The 24,936-nt window shown below is 39.3% G+C and overlaps 2 protein-coding genes across 2 annotated transcripts in view; one reads left to right on the plus strand and one right to left on the minus strand.

Moving 5' to 3' along the window:
* The first annotated feature begins 1,244 nt into the window (after positions 1–1,244).
* Positions 1,245–12,071, plus strand: CCNH (cyclin H). Its single transcript, XM_066988795.1, has 9 exons — positions 1,245–1,436; positions 1,554–1,676; positions 2,899–2,972; positions 3,238–3,448; positions 3,716–3,879; positions 5,824–5,894; positions 7,597–7,708; positions 8,264–8,324; positions 11,880–12,071. Exons 1-9 carry the CDS (start codon positions 1,320–1,322, stop codon positions 11,916–11,918), a joined length of 972 nt encoding a protein of 323 aa, XP_066844896.1. The 5' UTR covers positions 1,245–1,319; the 3' UTR covers positions 11,919–12,071.
* A 1,393-nt stretch (positions 12,072–13,464) lies between these two features.
* The window catches only part of RASA1 (RAS p21 protein activator 1), a 63,401-nt gene continuing 51,929 nt past the window's right edge, over positions 13,465–24,936 (minus strand). The window contains exons 20-25 of the mRNA XM_066988794.1: positions 24,362–24,448; positions 21,496–21,563; positions 18,678–18,766; positions 17,397–17,474; positions 16,337–16,471; positions 13,465–14,333 (exon numbers count right to left, since the gene is read on the minus strand). Coding sequence (XP_066844895.1) covers positions 14,250–14,333; positions 16,337–16,471; positions 17,397–17,474; positions 18,678–18,766; positions 21,496–21,563; positions 24,362–24,448 — 541 coding nt within the window. The 3' untranslated portion in view covers positions 13,465–14,249. The remainder of the gene's footprint in view (positions 14,334–16,336; positions 16,472–17,396; positions 17,475–18,677; positions 18,767–21,495; positions 21,564–24,361; positions 24,449–24,936) is intronic.

Here is a 24,936-nt window from a genome sequence, read left to right on the forward strand (position 1 = left end):
CACATCTCCTCCTGATGGACTGGGATATCCTTTTTGACACCACTCATGCTAACATAAGGGCTTTTGAAGCCTCATGCACAAAGCCCCAGCAGAGCAGACATGGCTGTCCAAAACCACTAACTTTGCCATACGTCTTCTGCAAGGCTCCCAGTACACCTTCAGCAGAGCAGTAGAAAGGAAGCAAGTTCTGGTAAGCAGGTATGTGCTATCTAGAAAAAGAGACCAAACAGAAACTTAAGTAACCAAATGTCAGTGTCATTGGCTTGCCTATGTACACCAAGCCACATAATTATCTAAAATGAAAGCACCAACAGGGAAAATACACAAAGTTCTGGAGAGAACCATGTGATGGGTGAAATGATGGGACCAGCTAACATGGCGTGTTGTTAAGTCAGCTTCACTGAGACACTCATGAAGACTATACATCAATTTACAGGATACAGTTTAGCAATTATGAAATCAATCCTGACTTTACATAGGAGAAAAGACTAGAAGAACCACTGGAGGACCCTTTGTTCTCAAATGTTTCACTGAAAACTCATGGAGATTGATTTTAATTGGCATAACACATATTATTCCCTGTTTTTGTTTGTTTGTTTTGTTTTGTTTTGTTTTCCCTGAATGTATTATTATTTGATATTGATGGATTATATGGTTTTATAGGTACCTGGATGAAAACAAAACATTGAAATGCATTGGAACAAGGAGAGTTTATTTTTTGATGTCAGCGCACTTTACAATTTTTTGAGAAGCTTGAGAAAAAACAGGAATTTGCATTTTATAGCTATGCAATACTGTAACGAAAAATGTAAATGTAAGGCTGACCACCGTAAGAGGCAGGGCAGCAAGTCCTCTTGCTACATTATCACAAGAAAAAAGGGATTCTTCGTTTTCAGGGTTTCCTGTACCAGCAGGTATTTCATGCCACGCTGACTCTGGGCAAGACCCCAATTCGCTTCCTTGTCAAAGTTCACATTTAACTATGTGAAAAGACCCAGGAAAAGACGAACGACTGTGGTTAGCTTTGTACTATCGTAGAGGTGTAGGCTGTGTTGGCAGCCACACACCCGAACATGGCCTGTTTTCCCTCTTTCCACACATATTCCTCCGGTTAACTTTAACTACTTCTTGTGAGGTTTTATTTCGCTTCTTCTTTCCGTGGCCGTGTCTAGAACACCAGCGGGGCGGCGCATTTCGCGCTGACTGAGCCCACCCACCTCCATCTTCCCGCCCCGCCCCGCCCCGCGGCCGCCATCTTCCCTCCCCGCCCCCCAAGGCCCGGCCGCCAAGGTGGTGGTTGGGGGCCGGTCGGCGTCGCCATGTTCTACAGCAGCACGCAGCGGCGGCACTGGACCTTCGGCAGCGAGGAGGAGCTGGCTCGGAGCCGGGCCGAGGCCAACCGCAAGTTCCGCAGCAGGGTGGCGGCGAACGGGAAGGTGCGGGGCGGGCTGGAGGGGGGAAGGTGGCGGCGGGGCCCCGGGCTGTGAGGGGAGAAGGGCGCTCCCCCCCCCCCCCCCCCGCCCCTTATCCCATCCGGCCGTGTCCCCTCACAGGTGCCGCCGAGCGAGCCGTGCCTGCTGGAGCCCCACGAGGAGCTGGCGATCTGCAAGTACTACGAGAAGCGGCTGCTGGATTTCTGCGCCGTCTTTAAGCCCGCCATGCCGCGGTCGGTGGTGGTAAGCAGGCGCCGTGACCCTGTGCTTTGTGGTCCTCGACGCGTCTCGTGTGCCTTGGCATTGCTCGTCTGACTCCTGGGAGCACGAATATCCCTTTATTTTCCACCTCTCCGGTGCTGCACATCGCGTTTCAGGCTGCTTTCTCTCTCCCTTTGTTTTCTGGATAGTGCACCAGTCTCAAAAACAGTAATTTCTCGGCTTCGTTTGTTTCCTGTGGCTGTAATGCTTGCATTGGGTAACACTTTCCTTTCCCCTTCCATCATCAAGGAACAGAAACAAACCCAGAGCTTTTCAATGGTACAATTCATGATACAAATGTTTCAGTTCATTTAAATTGATTTCAATGAGTTAGTGAGACAATAAAACAGCCTCGCTGCTGCAGGGGGAGCTGGAGGGGTCCCAAAGCTGAGGTGTATGGTCCATTTTTTTTTCCAGCACTGGTGTGCATCTGAGCAAAGCGTGCTAGTTCAGGCACCTGTACTGGCTTGGAAAAAAGGACCTCTGAGGTGACTTACCTTGAAGGCAGAAGAGTGCACTAAGGGGGAGGGAGCTGAAGCAGGGACTTAAACTGTGCTCCTTCTGCCAGCTAGTCATTCAGAAGTACCCCCATCAGTCATCTCCCTTTCTGGCCACTGTGGTGAATAACGAAAATAGTATCTTGCTTAAAAATGCATTTACTGTGCATCATTAGGCTGCCACTATATGCTGTATGAAACCTGGCCTTATATTTGAGAATTGTCTGCCTTAAGTCAGTGTGCTGAGTCAGACTTCCCAAGTAACAGGTTTGAAATACCTGATTTCATGCCGGTGGGGTTCAGATCAGTGGGAAATTCAGCGTTGACAGGCTGAGGTACTTACAGACACCCAGAGAAGTGTCACTTTTAAACATGCAGGAAAACTGACTTTCACTGTCTTTTAAATTTCATGTCAATGTCAGATTTTCATGAAGATGCCATCAGCTTTTTGCACAGTCTTCTTACATCTACGTCTAAAAATGGCAGAAAAGATAACCAAACCTCAATCTTGTAAGCTTATTACACTTGCAAATGTACTAGATATGGGAGTGTTTAATGGCATGGCATTTGTGCCTGTATTGTGTCCTGTATGCCTGTAGTATATATTCACACTTGTTACTGTTGTGTGATTTTATTTTATTTTTTCTCAATCTATTTTTGCTTCTATACTTTTCCCTCCCCCCCCTTTTCTTTTTTTTTTAATGTAGGGAACAGCTTGCGTGTATTTCAAACGCTTTTACCTCAACAACTCAGTGATGGAGTATCATCCTCGGGTAATAATGTGAGTTATCAATACACATTGACTTACCATATTGATTAGACCATCAGAAGTATACTTGGCATTTGTTAAGATATTAAAAAAAAAAAAAAAGAGATTAAATGTATGTGAAGACCTAGTGTGGTCACCTTCTGTTTCTACTTGGAAAAGTTTGTGTTCTAAACATGGTACTTTGAAGATTAAAAAAATAATTCTGCACAGAAGTTCTCATTAAAACATGGATGCCGCAGATATGATTTTTTTTTTTTTTCCTTTTAACCTTCTCAAGGCTAACATGTGCGTTTTTGGCCTGTAAAGTAGATGAATTTAATGTGTCCAGCGCACAGTTTGTTGGTAACCTTCGAGAAAGCCCTCTTGGACAAGGAAAAGCTCTTGAACAGATACTGGAATATGAACTGTTACTTATTCAGCAGCTGAACTTCCATCTTATCGTGCACAATCCATACAGGCCGTTTGAGGGATTTCTAATTGATTTGAAGGTAATAACATTTTATGTGCTGCGTACTTCATATGCTAATGTTAGACAAATGTCATGGCTTGTTAGAAAAATTAAGTGTGCTCTTAATGATGTTGATTGTAAAATGATAGGTGTTTGAAAGGAGTTTTCTTGTGCTCTTTAAACGTTATTTATTTTGAATAAAATGGCCAGCTACTCCTTTGCTTTACAGTACATTATTGAGTTTGGTATTCTGAACTGACGAGTGGAAGATCAGGAACAGCTACTTACTTTCCTGTTTATTTTCTAGACTCGTTATCCAATGCTGGAGAATCCTGAAGTGTTGAGGAAAACGGCTGATGACTTTCTCAATCGAGTGGCTCTGACAGATGCATATCTACTCTTCACTCCCTCGCAGATAGCTCTCACTGCTATCCTATCTAGTGCGTCAAGAGCGGGAATTAATATGGAGAGGTAGTGTTTTCATTTCTTTGGAGGGATTTATTTGCTACTTGTATAAAACTTTACTGTAGATGTTCTTGACTAGTAGAAGTATGCATTTACTTGGTAGTTAACTGTCTGCTGCATTAAGTATGTTTCAAAACTAAAGCTGTAGTGCTTTTTTTTCTACTTTTGAAAAGCATGAGCTATGCAGTTAGTTGGTGTCTGGTTTTTATATTCCTTTTGAAATGTTTTTTTGCTTCTTCCAAAGTGACAGCTTTGCCCTAATTAGAGCAGAATAGGGTTTTCAGACTGATCGTGAAGATCAGAGTGAAGAGACTGGAAATGCAGTAGAAAGTGAGGGTATGAAACACCTAAAGAATCACTGAAACAAAAAAGTAAGATTTCTAAGAATTTCTAAGATACCTAAGATTTTGGAGTCAAATGGTATTTCTCTGAACTGACGGCTACTAGCTGTGCAGAAACAGTAAGTGCTGCACTTGGTTGGTACAACCATTAGTGTGCACAGAAATGTAATAATAATAAAGTGCTCTTTAAGTAACTCCATTTCTTTTCTGTGGCCTATCCACTTCTGTTTCTAAAGGCATCGTGAAAGGCTTTGGTATCAACGCTGAAAGACAATTTATTAAAGCCATTCTGTTTAAAGAATCTTCCGCAGCGTGGGAGGATGCTCTTCAGGATTCACTGTCTTCTCAAAACAGTGTGCCAGTGTTCAAGTGCTTATTGCAACTTGTCGATCTCATTCCTGAACTTATATTCTGTACTCCATGCACCAAAACTCAGAAAGCTTGGATATAAAAGGAACTAGAATAGTTTGTAGGTAGCATGTCATTCGAGTTATGTGAGCTTTGTCTACTCATAAAAAAAAAAAAAAAAAATTCTTTGTCACCCATCAGCACCTACAGTTGCAACAACCTTGTCAGTCACTCTTTCACATGCGCTTCAGCTGCTGCACACGAGAGAAGCTGCAGCACAGGTCTTGAGGGCCTGTGAGTAGGGGTCCCTACACTGGCAGGACAGAGTTGGGTTAGAACACAGAGGCTTGAAAATCTGTTGGTCCCAGATGTCAGTGTGTATAAATCAGTCTTCAGGAAGTTACAGTTTCAGGAAAAACAACAGCAACTGGTCTCTGGCAAATAATGGCTACCAGTTAGTCTCCAGTTACGGTGTCAGCAAAGGGCTCTTAAGGTTGTATGAGCAGTGGCACTAAGTGAGCAGCTGCCAGCTTGCAGCAATTAACGGTGGCTGGGGCCTCAGACTGTGAGCTACAACTGACACAGCTGAGTATATCTCTCATAAATAAGTTTTCTGTTCACACAGACTGATAATATCACACTTTAAGAGTCCTTGGATTTTACATGCAAGTTTTCTTCCCAGCAAGGGATAAACTATTTTTTTTTTGTAGATCTTGACAAGGATTGTTGCTTATGTATCTTGTGGTTTTAACCTGCTGGTGTGCGCATTTTTTTTACCTTTTTTTTTTTTGTTTTATTTGTTTTAAGATTTGGAAGCATAAATGAGAAAGCAAGTGCTAAAGCTGAAAGTGAGATTAGTCTCTAAACTTTTTGTATTCTTACTCAGAGGTCTTGTACCATGTGTTCAATATTCTGTTTAATAGATTGTTTTCATCTAAATTCACTTAAATCTTAAGTTCCTTTTTTTTTTTTTTAAAACACTGGAATGTGATAAATACCTGTGTAATGGTGTTCCTCGGGTGTGCTGTGTTAATGTTGTTACTAAAAGGAACTTTGAATCTGAGAAACAGAAGAAGAATGCTGGAAGTGAAGGACTTGCTTTTCAGTCACTTTATATCACTTCTGCAACAAAAGTGTTCTTACTAAATCTAATCATAACACTTTAGCAGATGGAAATAGGTGTTTTATTAACTAATGATAGCTGTCACAAGTAATTATGGCACTTTATTTTAGGAAATTATTCTTTCATTTCTCCTTACAGTTACTTATCAGAAAGCCTTATGCTGAAAGAAAACAGAAAACTCTTCGCCAAGTTACTAGGTAGCATGAAATGTAAGTAAACATTGGAAACAAATATTAAAAACTGTCTCTCTGAAGGAAAAAAAAAAAAAAGTTTTTTCAAATAACAAAAGTTTTAAGCAGAAAAGTGTGCTTCCAATGGTTTTTTTCACCTCAGGGCTTGCATAGGGTACGTAAAATGTTGGCAGTACAATGAACTTCTGACTAGGTATATGCAGGGGGGAGAAAACACTCAGACTTACCTTTGTTATTAAATCAAAATGGTAAAGAGCCTGATGCTTTACAAATCATATATGTTGTACTGATTTTTTTAGTAACTGATTTGTATTCAAAAGTGAGGAATCTGTTTTGGGCACTAGCTAACGTTTTCATGTGAGTTTGGATAACTTCTCTTCAGTCACTATGACTTGAGAGTACAGCTTCTGACAAAAGCTGCACATAACTACTTCTACCGCCAGAGGGTGACTTTTGTAAGCTAAATAAGTGATCTGCCAGCATTTGTACCTCACTTTTACTTTGCAGCTATAAAGGTGTTTCAAAAGATGTTTAGGTTTGCTAGTACAAAAGAACTACATATATAAGAAACAAAACACGAATGCTAGCATGGTTTAGCTGTGACTGTGGGGAGTACGGTACGCTGATCATTATAATAAATGGCAGTCGAGGTATGGAATTTTAAGAAGGCATTCAGTTCTTTAATATTCTAAGCTAGTGCATGCATTTAAAACGGAGAGTGCTAGCATCGAAAAGAAAAAATCCAGTCTGTTGACTAAGCAGACTTTGGTGGTGATTATATCATACAAGTCAGCAGGGTCTACAAATTCAATTTAAATTGAATTTATAAAGTTTGAGGTACTCTTGCCTCTGTCTTATGCTAACAAACCTAGTCGTCAGGTTTCTCTTAGCGAAATGCAGAAGGAGCTCAGGGATCACGTATTCACTTGCAGTTTTGTGGAAGGTAGCATTACCCTAAAGGCAGCTCTTCATAAATGTGGCTGGCAGAAAATTTTGAAGCAGCTGAGGTGCTAAATCTGTAAATGGTTTGTTTTGCATAGAACTGGTGGTAGAGAAGGTCTTCTTTCTTGTAGGGTACTTGTAAATTTAATTTGCATTCGTACAAGACAGAAACCAATTTTTTAAGACTAAGGAACAATGCTGAATACAAAAAATATCCATCTATTTTGAAAGTTGCTGGCAGAGTAATGTGAACTCTGTAATTTGCCTTGATGAAAACCAGAAAATGTGGTGCTGGCAACTTATTTCATTGTAGTTCTTTGTGCTGAACTTCTGCTGTTCATTGATGCTATGTAGAATTAATCCTCTGTTTTTACAATGGTAGTCAAGCCTCGTGAATGTAATCTTGGATACTCCAAAGTTAGTGTGCTGCATGCGATGGGAAGTTTTGTAAGCAAATGGTTTGGGAGTTGGAGAAGGTCAGAACTTGGAACATCTAATGGTTTGACAAATAAAAGTAAGGATTTTAGTTATGAAGCTTTCTGTTAAGTTGGTAAAACTTGCCTCGCAGTGTCTTGAAGTCTGTTTGGAAAATAGATGTGATGTTTTCAAAACCTAGCAGAGATGTGAGGGAAAGGAGATAACTGTTGGCTCAAACCTAAATAAAAGGGATAAGCAGTAACAGGAGAGCCATACTACTGATTGATACTGACCTTGTGTAATTCACAGGGTGGAGCAGAAATTACTTAGTTTGCTTAGAGCTGTGTTGTTGTCACTGTAGGCATGAAAAATTTTATAAAGAAATATGAACTGCCAAGGCCTGAAGAGGTTGCTGCTCTAAAACAGAAATTAGAGAAGTGTCACAGTCCGGAGTTTTCACTTAATACCAACCTGTAAGTAGATACTACTCTGTAATTTGTTAAATTTCAATCTTTTCTAATGCTATGGAAACACTGACTGATCTGTGAGTGAATGAAGATGAAAGCATGTCAATGCAAACATAAAGGTGTCTGTTCGAAGCCTTGGTTCTCAAGTTCACGCAGTTCTTCTGTAACACCTAGATGTTGTTCCTCTGTGCTGATTTGCACAGCAGGCCCCAACAATGGTTATTTTGTAACACGGAAGTGGAATCCTGAGTGGCTTCTAAATCTAACCACTTGATCTCATCTCATGAGACTCATGGGCTTCAAAAAACGTGATTAAAGCAGATTGTGTAAAGGGTTGATGCTTTCTTAAGAATTGTGTGAGTGGTGAAGGACTTGCTAATTCTTTCTGCCCTTTCAGTTTAGTACGTATTGTGAACTTGTAGTAAGCTGTCAGTTGGGACTTGGTGGTTTTTTATATTACACGTTTTCTCATGATATAATCTTAAATACTGTAGTCAAATAAGGAGACTGACTCTGGAAAAAAATAACTAAACCTACTTTTTTTTTCTGGATGGCGGTTAGGAAGAAGAGGAAAGGTTGTGACGATGGTGACTATAACGCAAAAAAGCCTAAAATGGATGAGGTCGGTAAATGTATGGTACAAATACTTGCTTTTCAACTCTAACGGTTGATGAAAATGACACAGCCACTGACAAACTTCTGCCTCTGATATTCTTCCACATATTGCTCGGAGTGTTTTTCAACTCATTTTTAAAAATGAGCCAGAGTTACTACAGGCCTGCATTTGGGAGTGTTTTTAAATACTCATATTTTCTGTGGGGAGTGGGAAGAACTTGCAGACCATCCTTCCTGCTCTTCCTTGTGCTTTTGGAAGTCTCTTGACAAACTATAGTACGACATGAAGCTTAGTACTTCGACTCCACTGTCTGAAACTCTGCGATATCTCTGAGGGAAAACAGCTGTTAAACTGACCTGGAATACTGTGATGAAAGTCCTGGTTTTAGAAGGCCAGGAACTGAAATCCTAACTGTACAGGCAGAAATTCACTGCTCAGGATTCAGCGAAAGTAATATGATGAAAAATGCATTAGGCTGGCATTTCCACGTAAGCTTTAGGTAGTGTTTTTCAGCCGGCCAGTTGTTTGTGAAATTGTTTTCATTTACTTTCGCTTCTTGAACAAGGCGGAAGTAGCCGGTTTGCTAGCACGACTTGCAAACAGTGCAGATGAGTAGCTTGTACCTCAGGTTGTGAGCCCAAGTATAAATACGGTGGGGACGGTAACTTAACAAATGAAAACAGGAGTAGAGTAATCCTTCATGATCTAATCTGAACACCTTTCATAATTTTCAGTTGTAATATTGTCTGGAAATTGTAGACAGTACTGCTACATTCAGCTTTGTAAGGAACCCTTTTTAATGGAACTTTTATTGATACCGAAGACCTTGTACATACAGAGAGTGATCTGTCAATCTTACCATAAAATGCAGGGGGGTTTTTTGTGTTTTTTGTTTTTTTTTTTTAATAGCAAGACTAGTTGAATTGGGTTGGCAGTGTGCCCTCTGTGCAAAGAAAGCTAACAGTATTCTTGGCTGCAGCAGACAAAGTATCACCAGCAGGTCAGGAGAGGTGATTCTTCCCCTCCAGTCTGCAGCACTCATGGGGCTGGCTGTGCCTGGAGTCGTGTGTCCAGCTCAGGGTCCACCACTACACGAGGACATGCTGGAAGAAGCCCAACAGGGGGACACCAAGATGATCAAGGGACAGGAGGAGAGGCTGAGAGAGCTGGGACTGCTCGGCCTGGAGAAGGGAGGGCTCAGGGGGATCTCATGTGTCCATAAATACCTGGAGGGAGGGTGCTGTGAAGACATTGCCAGGACTGAAGGCAGCGGGCACAAACTGGAACACGTGCGGCTCCTCCTGAGCACCAGGCAGCACTTCTGTGCTGTGCGGGTGGCTGAGCACTGGCACAGGCTGCCCAGAGGCTGTGGGGTCTCCTCCTGGGGGATCTTCAAAAATCACCTGGACGTGGGCCTGGGCACCCTGCTCTGGGTAGCCCTGCTGGAGCAGGGGTGGGACCAGATGAGCTCCTGAGGGCCCTGCCAGCCTCAGCCATTCTGTGATTCTGTGAATTACATGAATGATCACAGTGGATTCTAGTTAGTCATTACAGCACCAACATGAAACACAATCTTACTATGTTAAAACCGTTAAATTGTAGAATGGTTTCAGTTGGAAGGGCCCTTAAAGATCATATAGTTTTACCTTACTTGGCCAATGAAACGTGGAACCTCAACCACATTTTATGGTAACTCTTTTAATGCTGTAAAACTTTTATGTCCTCTGGCTGATAGTCTTTAAGGAACATACAGTAACTGGCAACTCTGTTAAATTGTCATTTTCATGACTTTTTCACGTTCTTGCAAAGTGACTTAGAAAATAGTCTCCACAGCTTATTTGGAACTTACTCCCCACTAACTCCCCAGTTTAATTTGAAGGGATCTTACTTTAGCTTACTTTAGTTATGCTGATTACCTGTGTTTTGAGGCAGTTTTGATTTGCGGGGTTTCTTATGGAGTAATTTATATTGACAATACTTTTTCCAAAGGAATATACTTGATTGGATAAATTGGCATAGTGTGCAGCATTTCATGATCCCTTCTTAAACAGACCTAACAGATCTTGAAACTTTAAATACTGATGTATCTGAACTGCCAAGGGTTTGTACTTTTTCATTTGCGAGTAATTACCACGTGCAGGCACATACTTGAAATAGCCAGGACACAAAGGAAAAAGTAATCTTTTCAAAGTCTCTTGTATGCGCATACTTTTCAAATCTTGAGGTTTCAGTAATGTCCAGCCAGCTGATACTGTATTTATAGCTGTAAGCAATTAGGCTATAATAGACAAATGCACATTCCATAAAGATTTTTTCCCCTCAATTATTAGTTTATAACTGAAGTTAATACCAATGCTGAAGCCATGAGTGGTACGGTGAGCCCATCAATTTGCAATGACAGAAGAAATACACAGGCTACTGATTGACCATTGATGACTCAACTGCAAAAGTAATGAAGCCATAAAGAGGGCAAGTTATTAGTAAAAGGCTGCAGGATGAGCTCCCGTGGAAATCTCTGAAAAGGTGCTTGTAATAAACAAGGATGAGCTAAACCTCAAACAGGCAGTGAAAACGGGCTGCTGAAATGACCTTCGTGACTCTGAGGTTGGGAATGGATAACTAGCTTTAACACTAAAGGGCTTAGTCACCACTAGTTAACGTATTTCTTAGTCTGTAGTCTGTTCATGTAACAGTGCTGTTATGTGCTAAATCCTGGTCGTAAAAAATCTAAGGGTTTTTGTTTTTCTCCTTCTTTGATAAGCATTAGAGCATGCTTACAGAAACAAGTTGGGGGTCTATCTCTTGAGGCTTTTAGTTGTGTTTTCTGGGATAAGGCAGCACAAGCTGAAAACAAAATCTTTCCTCTGATGTGTTTATGTGACTGAGTCATCTCTGGTTTCAGCATCCCTGCAGAAGATAGCACAGTGGGTGGGTGTAAAGGGAAAGTGACAATAGTTTTAATGAACTCAGGAATCACAGTTTAAATGGAGTCTTACAGTAAAATAGGGGAAACATCTTAAACTGTCCTCACACATAGCACCATGGGAAGTTTGAGCAGAAATCTGAGATCATTGGTAGTTGTCAGGAAATAAAATAGCCTTTCATCTTTTTCACCAACTGTTATCTATAGTCTTAGGTCAAGCACATCATGACAATCTGGGAGGGAGCCTAATGAACAGGCTTCTGTGTAGGATTTGCATGAATTTGTATTCAGCTTTTACGCGTTGACTGACATTCTTACTGGTTGTCAGAAGTAGAACAGTCCCTGGCTCGTGTATTTTTTCCACCAGTCCTGGCAGAAATACATGGATTTCAAGTAAGGTGGACAGACAAACTAAGTTTTAAAATCACTTTAAAGTTACTGTTTACATCTTTTACTGATAGTAGGCACCATCTAAGAGATCAAAGTGAAGTTATTTGTATTACTTGAACTCTCTTCAGCTGGCCTATGTAAAGGATGTTACCCTGATACCATGTGCAGCAGTACTAGCTGGTCCATGTTCCTGCAAAGCTTACCCTCCGGCTGCGCTGCTGAAGGCGTTGCTTTTTTCCTTCCCTTAGGAAGAATGGACGGATGATGAGCTTGTGGATTTGATGTAACCCTGAGGATGGAATCCTACCACTGCAGCATCCGCTATCCTGTGACGTGTAAACCTGTCTGCCAAAGGTTTATGAAGCCTGTAGCAATGAGGTATTTGTTCTGTTGCTATTTTATATCTTTGCAATAAAGCATTTTATACTGTTCACTTGTAATTAATTGTAGCTCTTTTATAAAACCCTCATTCATTTAAGGTCAAACATCAGTAAGAAATGCTCACTTAGAGAAATCTGTCAGGCCCACAAGCATGACAAAGTGACGTTAAGAAATGCGTTGCAGCATGGCATTAGCTGAAGTCAAACCTGGTATTTAGCAAAGTCGTTAAATATAAGCAGAAAGCAAATCTGATAATTGATCCTTTAAGTGCTTTAGAGCAAAACATGCATGCCTTCTTCCCAAGTTTGTTACTGACCCTGTTGAAAGAATATAACCTTGCCCCTAACATTTTCTGTATTTGAGATGAGTTTCTCAAATGTACTGAGAGGCTTCAGCAACCGCTTTACAGTATGGAAAGTAATATTCACAACTTTGTGACTTACTTGTTACTGTATTTCCTGTTCCTGCAGCCATGATTTCAGATTAGTGGCTGTGATAAACCTACCAGAGGGCATCAGAGGAGAACAATTTAAAATCTACCTAACTACTTACATAGCTTCTAAATGTAGGGCAAGCTCTATTTCCTTTTCATACATTGTTTTAGAACACACAATTTTAGTATATGTTCACCTAAAATGCAGCTTTAGGAACTTTTACTAGGCTGTATTAAAAGCATTGGTTCTACCTACTAAGTTCACTTACTAGTATAATATAAATATACTACTTGTGGCACTTGAGAGCTCTTTTTACAGCAGAAGGTGGGCACCTACCTTCCAGAAACAACTGGCCCAACTGGAGTGCAATGGCAAGCCTAAAGACATGTAAGTAAGGATGTACTAGAGTACATCAAAGCCCCAAAGATAAAGTCCATACAAATTAGAGTGAAAGTAAATGCAAAATGCCGTCGAATAGACAGGAGATACTGCGTGATGTTGCAACAGCTCTGTTCATGCTGCACAAGAGTTATTTATGTGGTATCTCATACATCTTGCCAGTGAATCTCAGCATCCTTTCATTCTTTACCAGATCACTCCCAAGAATTGTCGTGAATGGGGATGCAGAATCTCCCCCCCCAATCAACTGCGTATTTTAAGTTAAAATTCTGATACCGTTAACAGCCATTTCCTTGGCTCATGAGAGAGCAGCCCAAATTAAGTTTTTTTCCCTCCCCTCTCCTTCTTATTCAACCTCTTAGCTTCGGTCTGTTAGACTGCATTTAGACATGGTAATGCTGTTCTGGGGACTTAGGCTTAAAACCAAAGTGACACTGCACAAACACTTCAAAGGACATCATTCATATATGCAGACACTAGGAAAAAATCTCCACAGCAACCAAAGTTAGCAAGTTTCCATAATGTTGAGCTGTAGCTTGATTTATTTTAAAAACTTAACTTTCCATGTATAAAAATAAGATTCATGGTAGACTTACAGTACACAAAAGACCAACCAATACCTATTTTATAAAATGGTTTAATGAATGCATGCATGTCTGATACAATGATCAATAAATTTACTTAATTCAAATTATTTACTGTTGTAAACATTTTACAAAAGCATTGTGATTTATCTGGATATACAGTCCTTGATGGAAGAACTATTCAGACTGAATCAATGGCACATCAAAAAATAAAGCTGACAATACCCATTCTGCATATTCTCTTTCAACATGATTCCAGCAAGAGAAACAGCATGGTATAAAAGTGTACAGTAAAGATTGTTCCTACCATAACATCAAATTCTGAAAACTGTAAATACAAGTTAAAGTGGATGAAACAGTCAGAAGTCATAATTATTGTAACCAGTCAGAAATTACAGTAAGAAATGTTATCCAGTTATATGTAGCTGTCAAAAAAACACATTTCTTTCTTTGTCAGTTGATAATTCCTTTCCAACAAGACAGCAAAACTTTGGCAATTAGAGGTGCTGAAAATAATTTTAAAGTTCAAGACACAGTCACAGCATTTTCTTTGTGGAAGGTGAACTGTACACCAAGGCTCAGAGGTTGTGAAAACTGTTTCCACGTGGAAAAAAGTGCAAATGTCCTGCACAGATAGCTTAAAAAGCTGCTGGTACAATCATTCACCAACAGAATCTTTGTTTTTCTTTTTGCATAGTTCACACATTACTGGGAATGTGACAGGGTGTGCTATTTTTGGCAAGAGCAAGAAGAAAGTGATACTGGTGTGAGTTGCCATGTTGGGCATGCTGGATCCATGCAGAATTCAGGTAGAGGGCTGCTACCTGATGTTGTTGGACACTGAATACTGATTTTGTTTTTGCTGAAGCAGTTCTGTGATAGCCAACAGCTTCTTAAGAACATGCTGTGGAAAAAAGAGTCAGTACAACCATAGGTTAGCAACTAGTGAAAAACGAAGTTTTACTTGAGATACATTTTCAACATTACTCTAGCAGACTTACAATTACTTATTTTAGACTATAAAGAAAAGAGGGAGGGGAACACGACACAACAGCTCTGATTTCCTAGTCAGTACGACACTACTTGAAAAGGGAACTCTAAAACAACATTGTGAAATTTGCTACTGCACCCATGGATCTTCTTGATTCTTGCTTCTTTAGCACAGGTAGGCTAAGAAAGTATACCGCTAACACATGGTTGGGAGTTCAATCATTTTTGTCATTATGGAAGTACAGTTCTAATTAAAATAGGTGATCCTGGCATAATTAGGAAGAAAAGGGGAAAAAAAATACAAGAGAATTTTGTCCTTAGAAACCCATACTGAGAATCTCTCCTGTGACATACGAAGTTAAGTATATCAAGGAAACAGAATCACATCCCTCATCATTATCTGTATCAGGTTTTTCTAAAGATGCACTTTTTTTTTTTTTTATTTAAGAGAGAAGAAAACCATAACCCATTTGTTCGAGCACATGTATTTAATACTGAAAGCTTCTGTCCTGCCTTGCCAGTCTGGCCACTGCTTGTGTTTTTTGTCATGACTATCAGCCACAATGACTCAATTATGAACTCAAACGTGCCTTTTTTCTCTCATGCCAATGAAGAGGTAGATTGCTGTTATTAAGCTGGATTAGATTTCAGGTGCTGTACTAAAAAACACATATTTTATTTTCAATTCCTTGAGCTTTTTTTTCTTCCAAAGTTGAGTTAAACACAAATGTACTTGCTTGTTTTATTAAATCATCATAGAAGTTCTCGGCAGCTCTAGTTTGGAAAAAAAAATAGTGCTGAAATATGCATTATTCAAGTAAAAGGGCACTTGCTCTTCTGCTGCCAAAGGACCTGCCATACAGATTTATGGTCTACCTGGGATTAAGTTAAGGCCTTATAAATAGAATAATAAAAGTGATTATAAGAGGTATTTGAAAACAGTAAAATTAACTATCAATAAATATCCAAAACTTAACCTCTTTGAAAGTGAGTCACTCCAAAACAAAACCAACTCCCCCAGAAAGCCCCACAACCAAAACAACCAAGGGTAAGCCTCAATAACCAAAATCTAAACGAAACAAAAAACAACTCAGAAAATCCTCTGTGGGAGTCCCCTACTGGTTTCACTGAACATGTATCGATGGTTTCAGCTGATACTAATCAAATTTAAGAAAGACTGTTGCTAATAAAAGGTTTTTTAAGTGCAACTGTCCCTGCCCTGGAAGCACTAGCATCAAATGGTAGCTTACTCAAATCGCTATTGCCTGCACAGCACAATACACAGAAATGTTACTGTGCAGTAAAGTTTAATTCCTTACTTGAGGTTCACTGTTATTAGCAGACCAAAAGGAGGTATATTACTTCTGTAGAACTTCGAGGTAACGCGTTAAGTAATTTGAAGTTGTTCCTTTTTAAGTTTTTATAAAGCCATTTGGAAGTTTAATAGAATGGAGTAATCATTTACAGTTGGCCTGCTTAACAGCTGGAACAAACTAATCACTTACAGTGGGTTTGCTAGAAAAGCTTGCCACGTTTGTTTATAAATGTACTACAAAATTAGGAAGCAGAAATAAGATAGCAATAGAAAGCTAGGGGAAGTAAATTTAGTTCAGCTGAAAAAAAAACATCCTTAAAATACTGACCTAGAGAAACTGTCAGTAGTTTCACAGATTGAGGCTTCCTCTAGAAACTAAAATCTTCCTCTCTAAACCTGAAAAATCTTGGTTTTATTGTACAAATCTTGCAACTATGGACTAAGTATTTACAACTAACAGCCTTCTTGTGATACGCACATTTTAAGTTTTTTTAATCAAACATAATGCTAGCCAGAAATACTTAAAAGAATCCTGGCGTGATGAATTAACTCAAGACATACTATCTGCACCTGTGATTTGATGGTTAATCTTTGTAGTTTACCTGCATTACACCTCGCTCATTACTGAGTGTCCGAAGTTCATCTGAATGTGCCACACAAATCTCGTGCAAGGCTGCCAGATCACGGGATAGGTCAGTTCTAGAGTGCTCTGTAGTGTCTGGAAGCTCAGGAACATTCTTGAACAAAAATGAAGAGAGCAGATTTACAGACAGTGAGTACCCAGGTAAACCCTGTACAGCTAAAGTCACAGCTCTAAGTAACTCATTAAACTACTTATAAAAAATAATACTGTGATTAAAACAGATTAATCCATTATTTTCAGGACAATGGTTTTCAGAGACCTTGTGTAAAATTTCTCATTTCGAGAAAACTGATGCATCATCACCATATACAGAAATTGCAGTTCAACCAGAAGAGGCGACCTACCTGGATGCCACACTAAAATACTCGTTTCTGTATCTTATCAAAATATTCTGAGATGTCTTTTAGGTCACTTTAAAGAATCAACTGAGGAAGCTAGGCTCATTTATCTTTTATCTTCATTTTTAATACAAATTGTTGGGATAAATACACACATACATGAGCTCCTAACTTCTGTTACAGCTACCATACGCAAAACAGTAAGAGTTTAAATATAATAAAGCAATTGTTCAATTTCAAACTACAGTATGTACAACACATTTGGGATATTCTGGGGAATGCTGGCTGAAATCTATTTTTTAAAACAGAATTTCCATGTCTGGTCAAAGCTATATGAAATTATACATGGGATTTTTTCATTTCAGAATATATTTTTACAGACTTTTTTGGCCAAGATTCCTAATTCTCATGCAGATTAGGTATATTTTAGCTTCTCACATCTATAGAGTTGCTAAATGAACAAAATGTATGATGTTTGATGGTTTCAGTTTTGTGTGACAGGGCAGACAGCAATCTGCATTTTTTAAAGATGCGAGAGAAAAATTTATCCAGTAACAAGCATTCAAAATCATGTGGAAGCTGATGCATTTTTAAGCTAGTCAATAAAAAGTGTAAAGAATTTTCATTTACAATACTGCATATTTGCATTTAATTTCCAGAAAAGAATTTTTAATCACTTACCCCAAGTTCATCTAAAAACATGATCATGCGATGTTTGTTGCTCTTGATGAATGGATTTACCCCTTCCATATATGGCTCCTAGTAATTTTTAAAAGTATTCATTTTAAAAAGTGTTCATTAAAACATATCAATACCAAGTGAATTGTCATACCTGATGTGAATGCAGTGCTGTCAGACAAATGAGATTACAAAAGTGACTTTACTTTCTCAAGTGTATTTCTGAGCACCTGAATGATGTACACAGGTCGAAAGACTGCACTTCTTGTTTCCCAGGTGGATTCAAAAATAGTTTCTTACAGGCATACTAGCATGAAATTTAAAATTTCTGAAATATTACAGATGATTTTCCCCACACATACTAGCTTTAGTAAACAAATGCTGTACGACTTTCAAAAAGGATTATCAGAAGCGGGCACCCTTTTCTTTCATTAACACTTGCACTACAAGTGGTGTGTGTCAGAAGTCACTTTCATGATGCTGAAGTCCACGTGTACTTTTCAACCATGTTGCTTGCTGCTTGGGAACTGAGACAGACCACTTGTTGCTTGCCTTCTCTTAGTGACACTGCAGAAACTTCATTAAAAGCTAGAGCTTTTTAGTGCAAATTGTCAAGCTGATTTACAACATTCACTAAGTCTAACAAAAGGAAAATGAATACAAATAGAAGAGGTGTTTGGAAGCTCTACAAGAGAAAACACTAGCGTAAGGAGCAAGTAAACGCAAGGTGAACCAGCAGGTGGCGAGAGACACTAACGAAGTTAGTAGTTCTTCATTTGTTTCAGTATTGGATACTCTATATCCAGCTCTGAGTTGAAGTCTGCTCTCAGTTTGAACGTGAATTATTATATACAGATAGATGCCTGCTGAGTTTGTATTCTCATAGCATCAATACATAGTGGCATCACATTCCGTAATGCCTACTGTAATGCCATTCATTCATCAATTGTTTTAACAGCCCCTTGCTGATACTACCAGGTTCAAAATCTTCATGGGATGCACCAAGTCAGCTTTTTAGATCAATTTGTCCCAAAACAGTGGGCCTCCTCTTCACAGTTTGGCCAGACTGCTATTCCCCTGGTTCAGATCAACACCCTGTTTAGTTCCAAATGAAGAAGACAGAAAAAGTGCAGGAACAAAGCCTCTACGCTGATGATGACAAACACGTCAGGTTTCAGAATTTGCGTAAGAAAACAAAAACAGATTTTTGCCAGTATTCAACAGGAACATTGAAATATATCAGAAAAACAATTCTAGGCTGTTCTGTGCACATATAATATTTACCTTAGCTCCAAATTCAACCAAATTTGCTAAATTCTGCACAGACTTGGCGACCAGCGTCAGCGTTCTTGCAGCAGTAGGGGAAGGAGAATCTGACAGGAATACAAAGTAGAGTTACTGGCCATTGCATTTAAGACTACCAGCAGTCACATGGAAGTAAACTCTTCTCCAATTTATATTTGCGGATCTGAATGCTTTCAATGTTATAACAGATGAGCATGCGGAAAATATCACTTGGTAAAGTAATTACTAAAGCAATGTACATTTTATGTCCAAAAAAATAAGAATATCTGATTTTGCTACTAGCTGTACACAGAAGTAGGCAAAATGAAGTGTTGTTTAATAAGAATTACGTGAAGTAGCGAGAACCATTTCCACAAATATTAAACAGTTCTGGTGAAAGGAAGATTACTTGCAAAAGTAAAATACTAAAAAAGCTTTACCTTTCTCCATATTTGTTTATACCCACCTAAGTGGGCTCTTAAGTGTTTCACCAGTTATACTTTGAGTTACTAGCACCAGGAATATAGAATAACTATGACATGCAATCCTGGCTTGTATTTCCATAGAAGTGTAGTCACTTCCTGTGCTTAACACTGCGCTTAGCACTTTACATTAACCTCACAGTCAGTTAAAACTTCGTTTTCCAACAAGTGACAGTAGCAGGACTGTTAATTTCCCCCAAATTACAGTAAATGGCCTGGTCAAAAGCCAGTTTTGAATTTTTCCAAAACTGACATAGTTACTAGATAGACTATAAATTTTATAGTTCTTTGTAAGAATGCCCTATACTGTTTATTGTCTGTCTGCGCCTTTTGTTCTCTGTCCTCCCCCTAACCCCTGCAATCCACTGAAACCCAGTTCTAGACCGGCAGAACTGGTCAAAAGAAGTGTTTTATTTCACACAACTCAAATATGTTTGAAACAAAGGAGTTGAATTTTGAAGCAAATATATTTTTTTCTGTGCAGTTACTAAGGTAATATGATTTCTGCTGAAACTGAACCATGCCCAATACACACAGCCTTCAGGATACTTTTTTCTCATTATGGGAAAAATGGAAGCCTTGCTCCAAAAGGAGTGTCAACCTTTCTATTATTATTTTCTGAACAGCACTAAAAGCCCTATACAGGGTCTGCGAATTTACCTTGGCAATAATCAAGAATATTAGCAGAACTTATGCACAGGACTGTAGCAAGGTGAGCTTAACTGGGATTGCACAAATTGATAGATACCTTTTCACACATATAGACGCAGTGGTCTCATTATAGCCCAGGTCAGGAGGGACCTAACTTGCAAATTATCTTAAGATAATAAAATACCAAGGATCACTGTGTGTGAAAACAGGCCATGTTTCTTAAATGCTTTCTCCAAAGTACATGTGGAAATGATTACAGAGTGAGAAAGGAACTTTCAGTTTGACACAGACCTTCTCATTTAGTGTAAAACAGGAAACATGCTACATGGTCTGAAAAACTGTTTACAAAAGAAAAAAAGGAGTTTTTCTGAATCAGACTTCCGATTTTGTGTTTCCAAATCAGCATTTTAGTAGTAAAATCAGGAAACTGTTAGGGAGGGAAGGAGGAAGAGCAATGGCTAGTGCTAACCAAATACCCTCTAGTTTGGTGTGATCTTTGGCAAAAAAGTATGGGTAACAAAGATGGGGTATATCATACTTGAACTTTTAAAAACTATGTAAGTCAGACGTCTGAATTTAAATTTTCATAATAAAGTTTTCCCTTTGGTAATTTATGCCTTTCCTTTCTTCCTCCCACACAAGAAATATAGTAAAACTTCAATCTTTAGTTCCCCTCAACATACCCTTTTGTCAAAAAGATACACGCACTTGCTGTTCCATCCTTCAGTTAAAAATGCCCACAAGCATGCCTTGGTGCTTAAGGCAGCTGGCATGGAACAGTCCATACTCTCAGCAGTGAGGCTTCACGACAGGAAAGCCCCATGCCACCAGCTGTGTTGGATGTGATTCCTGATGGGTGCCAGTGTCCCTCTCACCCCTGAGAGACGTCTGGGAGAACGCTACCGGTACTGAGCAGCACCGTGCCACAGACCAGTTCTGCAATCCTGCTCTTGCAAACAGGAATGTTCCCCGTCACTGCTTTTGCTACTGCTATAAATGCACCTCTACCAAAAGAGCAGCAAAAAAAACAGTTAACTACACAGGGAGAACATTCACTTGGGCACATCCATGGGAACCCTTACAGGTAGCCTTTATGTCAAACAAGATTACTGTCTCGAGTCCACACCAACCCACCCTTTAGAAATGCTACCGCTCTCTCTCATGTTTAAAATTCCTGATTTGAGATTACTTTGACTCGTTAAGTACAGTCAAAGACTTGTACAACGTCTGGAAGCTATCGAAGCAGCAGGTTCAAATGGGTTATTCAGGAACGATTTTCTAGTTGCCAAAATATATTCCAGGCTCTGCAGACACACTTTCAACTCTATAGATCTTGTTCATCGAAGAGATACCACAGAAGTTCAGACATGAACTTTGACATTGCATTCAAAACGAGATGTGAGGATCACATGCTTGGCTTTTCCACACTGATAAAATGTATTGCACACTGCTAGACTATAACTCTACACTGTATCATTGAATACAACAGCACACATCCTGGAGTTTAGAACAAGCACCTTCTAATCTTCAAGGGTGAAAGGCTCACTGTTAGGGAGAAGTCATAAGTGATGTGGATAACATGAGTTTGGACACCGTTCAAAAAGCTTCATCATTTTCTACGTTAGACACTAAACTCATGCCTACTACTATACAAGGTATGAATTTGATCTGAAGCATATAGTCACCTGAGATGATATTAAACATCCTTGGGTTCAGGATAGCAGGACAAATCAGTCGAAGAAAAACAAAGCCACTGAAATGGGAAGAAAAATTTATTTTGTTCAATAATAAAATTAGAGAAGTAATGTAAAACTGTGTAGTCTTTAAGGATTCAAGTTAGTGTGAAAATCTTCTTAAGACAGACAACAACCAACTAGCCTGCACTCTGTGAACATGTTTGTTAGTTAGGAACACTGATACGACTTCAGCTATGATAAAAACCGAAAGAACAGGCATATTGATTTCCCAATTAAGGTGAACGGTTGAAACTGCCTGGGAAGAACTTAACTGCGAAGTCATACTGAAGCTGATCGAAGTCCACGCTGGCTTCAGAAAGGAAAGGCCCCTGCTCTCCTACCTTCCGGAGGTTTTCTGCTGTGCATTACAGAGGGCGTTCATCCTGCAGCCGCCCACTACGCCAACCAATGTAAAGAGTGCAGGGCTGCGTGGGCGGAAGGGAACCTCTCTTTTGGCAGCAACACAGCCTTAGATCAGCTTAAGCCAACCCATATCCTGATGACAGCATGTTGCAGCAGCAGAATAAATAGTAAGCGATCTACCTTCCTTCCAGAAGTAACTGCTGCCATCTAGAAAGCTGGAAAAAGCATTCTGTTTGCAGAGCTAGGAACTCATTCAACAGAAGGTCAAAACAACCTTCAGCAGCATGACAAAAATCTAACTTTCTTAATAGCAGAACTAGGAAACACCCAGCTCATGGCAACCTCAATCCTGCCTAACTGCTGTATGAGGAAGAGACATACAGACCAGCAAAGACAGTCTAAGCCATCCTTCATTTTGTTTGGACTGCTTAGACATTACCACCAGACTGTTCTTCACTACAGCAGTAACAAAGCCTTAACTTACAAAGGAGGGAATGGGATGTTGCACTGCCTTGCTTATTGTTAAGTCCACAGTGACTGTAATATTCGTATTACTTGGGTGTATGCATGTAGCATCACCTGTTACATATACCGATAAAGAAGCTTCTTTCTTCTCCAAGAACAACAAATTATGGATTGATAAGACAATAATCTTGACCCTTCATGAAGAAATAAAATTCTATCGCGTGAATTTAAACCTATTAATAAGTACATAATTTTGAAGTCATGGCATACACACCGACCTCTCTTTTTTTTTTTTTGTAAAACTGTCTGAAGCTGAAGACCACTGAGGTACAATCAGAAAGGATGGACCTTGCTGATCCAAAAGATTTGGTACTTCTTACCTTGCCTAAATTAATGAGTCAGTATCTATATGTGATTTTTACAATCAGAGAGAAATGACAGCAGTGTCTGAGTAACAGGGAAGCTACCCAGACATCTAAGAACTGTCCACATGTCTCTGAATACTCTAAGCATTTGTTCACCATGATTAGTGCAATAAAACATGACAGTCTTCACCAAAGGCTGCAAAACTGTAGTGATAAGTCACAAGTACCAGTTGTAAAGACTAAGGTCACACCGGAAAGTGACCCAATATTTATAGCACTGGGTGGAGACCTCTAGAAAACTGTAAGTGTGAGCTGTGTCCACATAAAGAAAGCCACATGTTTCTCTGGAGCTGGGGTGGAACAAAAAGATGTTATATATCCACTGCTGAGCTCTACAGCCCTGCAATGTGTTAGCCCCTCAAAACAAGAGGGGCTCATAATATGAGCAGCCTTAATTTCAAGGTTAAGATCCAGCACAGCACCCTGGATGACATAAACTGTGGCTTTTAATGTTGAAATGATAAACAAGGCCCAAAGACAAATCCTCTGAAAATCTCCCACTGGAGGGAATCTAACCTCAGTACCTACTGGTACAACTGCCAGATGTTGGGAGGAAATAAATAAATAAAAAGATGTGTCTGATAACCTCAAGCCTGTAACATTTAGAAAAACATTGTCAAGATCACATCTTTGTCAGGCATTTTTGTTGGACTGGCACTGGAAGGTGTTTGAGGAAGAACCTGAATATTGCTTTGGATTATAAATGTAGATTGGAGTTTGTGTGCACAGCGTGAGATCAGAGGAGCCAGGTTGAGCGTCCTCTTGCATCGTTTTTACAGGAGCTTGGGAATGTTCCAACATGGCCGGATGGGAGCAGAGAAATGGACGTAAACTGTTACCATATAGAATTATTTGTTTTCAGAAAACAACAGGGTGTTGATAAGAGTGATTAGCACTAGCAACATAGCACTAGCAACTGGGAGCCTTCTCTGATGCAAAGAACTATATATTCCAGACTGTACTTCACTGAAATCTAATGACAGTTCAATGGGCTTTATGAGAAGGTGTTAGATTCCTTACCATGTTGGGTCTGCATTTTAAGGAGTATTTATCTTAACCTGTGTAAGATTTCTCCAGCAATCAACGCACACTATGTAAGAATTAGGCAGTAAAGCATGGTCTTCCCAGGTCGCATGAGACCAGAATGCAATCTTCAGAGGTCACTGCTCCCTACAGGTATTTGTGAGTTATCCTCACGAAAGTTAACTACTGCTTTAAGAGAAGTTTTTCTTTCACAGAAAGAAAAAGGGAATCATTGTTTTAGTTGTAAAGCTTAACAAAATGCAAGTAAGTTTGAAGTTAAAACTATTAAGTAAAGCTCTCCTGGCCTCTGTACTACATCATCTTACTCTGGCAAAGTTCTATGAACATGATTAAGAATCTAGCAAGCTCTTAATCCTTAATTGGGATATCATGCCTCAGTATCATAAATTACACAGATAGCAATATTTAAAGTAGTATTATAAAGTTTTGTCACTGAAAGAAAAATAGATAAGCACACTGAAGCATATCATTAACAAGACTAGAAGATTACTTTCAACATAGAACATCAAGTAACTTACCTAACAACTCTGGTTCTCATGGTGGTATTAGCTGGCCACTTGCTTTGAACAGACTTCTGCAAGCACCCATAAATATATCTCAACGTCCTGCAAAAATAATAGCTAATTACTCATTCCATTAAACACAGTGAATCAAAATAGTTGCTGAGAAAGGATATAATCCAACCTCCTACTTGACGCAGAACTATTATCAGCTCTAATTTTATAATTTAGATATAAGTTTTAAATTTAAGGGTTTACTTATAAGTTCATACATTTGTAAAAAGTCCATTTGTAACTGTATGTTGAAAAGGCTTACAAATCAGGGAAAGGCCTTCATTAATATATAATTCCATTCATGCAGATAAGATTCTGGGATAATTTAGATGAGCATTAAACATTTTATAACCATTTATGACCTGTTGTTTAAGCAGGTATTTCCTTTTAAAAAAGACCAAATTAGATGTTTTTTTATTTTTAAAACTTTGCTCTTTTTAACTGAGTAACGACTTTTCTTTCCATAAATAAGGGTTAGGTTTTTAGAAGTGTCTGAGCAACCACAGCAATACTCCTCTTCCATCAAAAAATGGGAAAAC

Source organism: Anser cygnoides, chromosome Z, assembly GCF_040182565.1.
Source record: "Anser cygnoides isolate HZ-2024a breed goose chromosome Z, Taihu_goose_T2T_genome, whole genome shotgun sequence".
Classification (NCBI taxonomy): Eukaryota; Metazoa; Chordata; class Aves; order Anseriformes; family Anatidae; genus Anser; species Anser cygnoides.

Bases quoted from the DNA above. Each gene is read 5' to 3' on its own strand.
- CCNH (XM_066988795.1), top strand. From the start codon at position 1,320: ATGTTCTACAGCAGCACGCAGCGGCGGCACTGGACCTTCGGCAGCGAG. The intron at 1,437-1,553 runs GTGCGGGGCGGG...GTCCCCTCACAG, and splicing joins GGGTGGCGGCGAACGGGAAG to GTGCCGCCGAGCGAGCCGTG. The intron at 8,325-11,879 runs GTCGGTAAATGT...TCCTTCCCTTAG, and splicing joins AAAAGCCTAAAATGGATGAG to GAAGAATGGACGGATGATGA.